General features: G+C 35.0%; 1 protein-coding gene across 1 annotated transcript; it reads left to right on the forward strand.

Moving 5' to 3' along the window:
• Positions 1 to 807: 807 nt before the first annotated feature.
• LOC110781970 (antiviral protein MAP) lies at positions 808 to 4,911 on the forward strand. The gene is made up of 3 exons (XM_021986015.2): positions 808 to 940; positions 3,129 to 3,624; positions 4,222 to 4,911. Exons 2-3 carry the CDS (start codon positions 3,156 to 3,158, stop codon positions 4,710 to 4,712), a joined length of 960 nt encoding a protein of 319 aa, XP_021841707.2. The 5' UTR covers positions 808 to 940; positions 3,129 to 3,155; the 3' UTR covers positions 4,713 to 4,911.
• Positions 4,912 to 5,854: the final 943 nt, after the last annotated feature.

Below are 5,854 nucleotides of genomic sequence, written 5' to 3' on the forward strand. Positions count from 1 at the left end.
GATGAGATTCGAACCCGTGACCTTTGCGTCACATTGGCTCTGATACCATGTCAGATGACCAACTCAACCAAAAGCTTAAGCTGATGGTTGAAGCCCCAAGATTAGTTTTATACTCTATCAAAATGTTATGTTAGGATAAACAATTTATATTCTTATTAGTTAACTCATTCCTATCATTATACGTACTATTTACATGATGATGAACAAACTTTGGTGGATATATATGTGATTGGGGGGACTGGGAAGTAACAAGTAGGAAACTGAGTGGGTAACTTATAAGTTGTTTTCAATGTAAGTATGTGAAAACTAATTTTAAAGTATTGTGAGTGAAAAAGTTTTGGAGGATTCCTTAATAAAATACTTCTTTGTTATATGTTGGGTGGACCAATGAGGGTATAAGTAAAATTTACATGCGGCTAAAAATGAATTAAAACAGAGTTTCAGAGTGTAAAGAACCTTTAAAAAAGGATTTAAACGGAAACCGTAAAGATACTTCAGAAACTGATGTAGAATGTTTTTAGGGATAGGGATGATTTAGTTTAATTTCTTTATCTTTTTACTTCAAACGCTCAACGACTTGGCCTCTAAAGCACCGATTTAGTAGGGTTCTTCTGTATACTGTGTATATACCACGTTTTAATAAAAATCCAAATGTTATTATAAATTTAAATAATCTTAGCATCTTCGTCTATTACCAGCAACGAAGACCAATTGTGCTCGCGATCCTCGTGTTGGATGCATGATATTGATTTATTTAATTTGTCGTGTTCTCTGGCAAATTAAAAAATATTTTTTAAAAGTAATTAATAATTTAGCATCTTTTGTCTGCCTATTTAAGGAAGATAGCAAAACATATATTGGGGGTATCCTTTCACTAAATTATCACATATCGATCGTTATTCTTTATACTAGTCATTTTATACAACGCCTCAACAATTCGGTAAGTTTCTCTATATTCAACTATGCGTTTCTCTTCATACTATCCGTACTTGTTAATGGTAAGTAGAGATGGTTGGTGGGTAGGACTCAGTCCACCTTGATACAGTTTATAGTGGATCACGTGGGTCGGATCTACTTTTGACTCATGACACAACCCGTCCAATCCGGGTATTTAATTTTTTGATGTGTCGTAGGTTGAGTTTTTTTAACACAACTTATTTCGACCCACCCTATCGGACCCGACACAACATATCACGGCACACCCGACCCATCCAACCCAACACATGAATCCAACCTACCCAACACTCGAACTCAACCCACCAAACCCATCCTTATTTAAAGCATTTTGTATGTTTGAAATGCTAACAAATTCTAATTTTATTGTTTAAATATACATTAACCACATTTGTGTGAGTATTTGAATAACATAAAAATTAAGTAATTTAAGTTCATATAAAATTTATAACTTTTTAACGCTTAAGTAGTCACCCAAACCCACATGACCTACATCAACGCCTAAAACTCGTTTAAACCCACCAAACCCGGCCACCTGAACCATTGGAGTGACACCAAGCCTCAAAATCTGTCGTAATCCACCAAACTCATAAGACCCACTCGACCCACACAACCCATGATCCACGTAATCCACGACCGACCCCCATCATGTATTGTGTCCATTTTTTCCGACACAACCTACGACTTGACCCATCCTTAGTTTAACTGAGGTACGTGGGTCGTGTGTCAAATATCCTCGATCCACGACCCACCAAACCCACCCATGACCTACTCAACCAACCATGTTGGCCATCTCTAATTGTAAGTAGCATGATCCCCCCCCCCCTCCTTATGCAAGTTTGGAACGATGTATTAAAAACAAAGGCCTTTGTGGCAAATAAGCCCAAGACTTATCTTTTAAGTGCAAACCAGTCCTCCTACTTTTAATTGAAGCAAATCAGTCCCTTACGTTTTGTAATTAGTGCAATCCACATCAAAATAAAATTTTCAATCAATCTAAACCTGAAATCCACTATACAACTTTAATTTCGCCAGAAAACAACTCCAATTTTAACGCTATAAATATTTTTGTACAATATACGTTGTATATAAAATTTTAATAATTACAAAATCCTAAATTCACAAAAAAAAAAAAAAAAAAAAGGAAGAGAGAGAGAAAGAAAAGAACTGCAGGAAGCAGCAAATCGCAGGAAACAGCAACAACGAGCTCTTAACTATACGAATTAAATAATTTACATATTGAAATTGTAATACATGTATTTCATAATTCACATAATTTAAAGATGGTTTTCCGATAAATTTTAAAGTATTCATACTAAGAGTAACCGAAATATACTACTACGTACTTAATAATTAAATTGCACAATTTAGAAAGATATGGGGCTGATTTACTTTAATTAAAACTGTAAAATTTTATTATATACTACGTACGTAAAGGTTTACAAGAATTTGTATTTCCTATATAACCTTTGACTTATTAAAAATTAATTTTTTCTATTTATGTCAAGATCTTTAACATAGTATATTTCTTATCAATGGTTTTTTCTTCTTTTTAAGCTGAGGAAACTATTGATTTTTTTAGCCAATAGGATAACCTTAATGTTTTGTCAATTCTTTTCTTTATGTGCTCATTTAAGCTTCAGCGCGACCAAATGATCAAATAAAATACTCCAGTATTTATTGTACCTTAAATAAGGTATAACCTATAACCGGTTAGTGGTTACACATAGTAAAGTATTGTCAGTATGATGTCATTGGTTTTCAATTCGTATTGTTACAATTACAAGTTAGCTAGTAATCTTCTACGTAGCAATTCCATTAAAGAAACATGTAGGGATCGGGGGACTGTATTAGGATCAGATCGAGTATACTTTCTCCGTTTGGAAATATTTGCAACGTTGGTCACTTTCACACATGTCAACGTACAATTTTAATCGTTAATAAGCAAAAAATTTCAAAAGTTGATATTTTGAAAATATATATATCCATTGAGACGAATCTAACAAGATTACACATGACTATGTTTTATTTGGCATATAAATCACCAACAATAATCAAAGTAAATGCGTGAATAGTGTAAAATGCATGTCCAAATTAATATTAGGAGTATTTCTGAGCAAAGAAAGTATTACTTACACATACTTAAGGCGTGTTTACATGGATTATAATAACAGGTAAACTAAAGAGATCGACAACTAAGTATGAAGTTGTCAGCAACAACAATATGGGTTCTTCGTTGGTGCATGATGATGGTTGTTGTGGTTGCGGTTGCGGTTGTGCCGCCATCACTAGCAGTAGTAGAAGATGAAGAAATGATTGAAAACCTAAGATACACCACTGTAACATTTGAACTAACAAATGGTGTTACAGGCTACTCAAGTTTCATGACAAGGTTGCGCAACGCTGTGGAAGCCCCAACTAGAGCGTGCGGGTTACAATCAACACGAAGCACACCATTACCAGGAGCCGAATACATTCACGTAGACCTCAAAATCAGCAACACACAATGGGTTACTTTAGGAATAGATGTCAAAGACTTCTATGTTTGGGGTTATCAAGACAATGTTAGATATAACGGCAATTATAGAGCAAGTTTCCTTAATGATGCCCCTCAAGCTGCTAAGAACAACCTTTTCCGTGGTTCAACAATTAGAACCACTAGGTTCGGAGGTAATGTTAGAATAATGTCTTGAATTGGTCAAACCCCTTACTGCAACGCCCCACCACGGGGATCTCGTTGCCCGATCAGCGAGTCGGGGTTCATGGGTGACGCCCCTGGTTTTGTGGTTCCGGGGTAACGCCCCCGAACTTAAGGTATTTGTTATTCTGGACTAGAGTTATCTGTTTTGGACCTATTTTCTGGATTTTTTCGCATCTGTCACTACAAGAAATTGTTAACGACGGGAAATTCCGTCGCTAAAGGCCAATAATCGTTGATTAACGACGAGATTTCCTGATGCGGACCCGTTATAAAAAGGGACCGTCGTAAATAGAAAATCCCGTCGTTAACCCGTCATAAAAGACATTTACGACGGTTGTTCCCGTCTTTGTTGGGTTGTTAGCCCCATCACAAAAGGCTTTTGCGACGAGATTTTCGACCGTCGTTATTAGGTTGTCATAAAAGATACAAATTCTTGTAGTGTGTCTAGAAAGTACTATACAAAATATCAAGGTCATAACCTAGTCGTATTCTGTAATACGAACCAAATTAAATCTCTGCGTTCTTTATTTACATTATTTAATATTTTTTTACATCCGTTATAACAGGTAACTATAACAGTCTTGAGCCGGCTGCCGGTATTACTCGAAGGAACCTTGTGCTAGGAATTCAGAACCTTGACGGGGCTATAAGAACGGTGTACGGGAAACAAGAAAGTGAGTTAAACAAGGGTAATGCAGAGGCTAGGTTTTTCCTTATTGCCATCCAAATGGTTGCGGAGGCAGCACGTTTTAAATTCATGGAGGAGGCCATTGTTAGGAATGATAACACACCAGATTTCAAAAGGAAAATGGTGGCTTTCCAGAATGATTGGGATCCGATCTCAACTGCGATTCATAGAGCAGAAGCCGCAACACCAAAATGTACAAGGATTACGCCAACCCTCGTAATCAGTAACACTGAGTACAGACAAGAGGTGAATACAGTTGCTGAAATAAAAGATGATATGGGTCTTCTTAAGTATAGATCCACTACCCTTAGCAGTATTGCAAGCTCTATTCTGGATGATGATGAATTTCTTGAATCTGCATTGATCTGATTTGTACAGATCAGATTGCCTCGCTGGCATACTTGGCTTATACAATAGTACGTAGTACGTGTGTATGTCATAATAAGTAACTATCTGTTACAAAATAGTATAATCTCTGATCTTATGTATTGGGCTCTAGTCGCCGGCTGCAAAGACATACATGTTATCCATCTACAACTAAATGAATAAATCTTTCTGTTTTATCAAACCTCTTGTATAAGCGAAATTGCATAAACTAGGACTATTATTGTTGTGGGTCCAGCCCACTTTTATGCATAAGTAATTTTAATATTTGTGCTTGTGATATAAGTGGAAGTCCAGTCCAATTCTCCACTTATTGTTGTGGCCCAATGATAAGTTAAGTTGAAGCTTATTTGAGAATGTTAAAGGTTTTTTGGCTGACCACAGAGGCAACAAAGTGTGTAAGAAAATCAGAAAAACATACACAAAAAGGAGAGGAGAGAAAGAAAAGAGACAACTCGGATTTTTTAGGATACTAGGTTAGGTTCCGTGGAACGCACGGATAATACTAAATAAATTTGCTCTATTCTTACTAATTTATTTAAAACAAAATCATATATCATGGGTTGTTGAAAATTAGAGAAATTTATTATTTATTCGAATTATAAAGCGTTTAGTGCAATCTTAGGTGTTTTGGGTTTCGACAAAAAGTACTTAAGTTGGGCAAAAAAAAAATTATCAGGTAACCGTTTTCTTTTAAAATTGAATGAAATCCATAATTGTAACCATAATCGTACCCGCTACATAAAATTGAAGAAAATAATAATAAAAAATGCTTGTTTGGCTATGGACATATAATTACATATTATTTTTTAAAACTATTGTATGTAGGCTAAGAGTATAATTTATTTATTTTTGAAAAAGGTTTATGAAAATCAAAATACTATCTTGCTATTACGTAGTAGTAACTTACTAGGTATATTATAATACACATGTAATCGTAATTTTGAAAAAACAATAATAAAAAATCAGGAAATTGGATATTTAAAAGATTCTTTAATTAAAAATTTATTTTTTAAAATAATGTAAGGATACACCAGGAGATGACACGTGTCATTCCAGGTGTGTCTTTTATTATATAGTATTGATGATTGATGTTTCACAAAACTGTCGTTTGCCAGAGTTTCAAC

Source organism: Spinacia oleracea, chromosome 2, assembly GCF_020520425.1.
Source record: "Spinacia oleracea cultivar Varoflay chromosome 2, BTI_SOV_V1, whole genome shotgun sequence".
Taxonomy (NCBI): domain Eukaryota; kingdom Viridiplantae; phylum Streptophyta; class Magnoliopsida; order Caryophyllales; family Amaranthaceae; genus Spinacia; species Spinacia oleracea.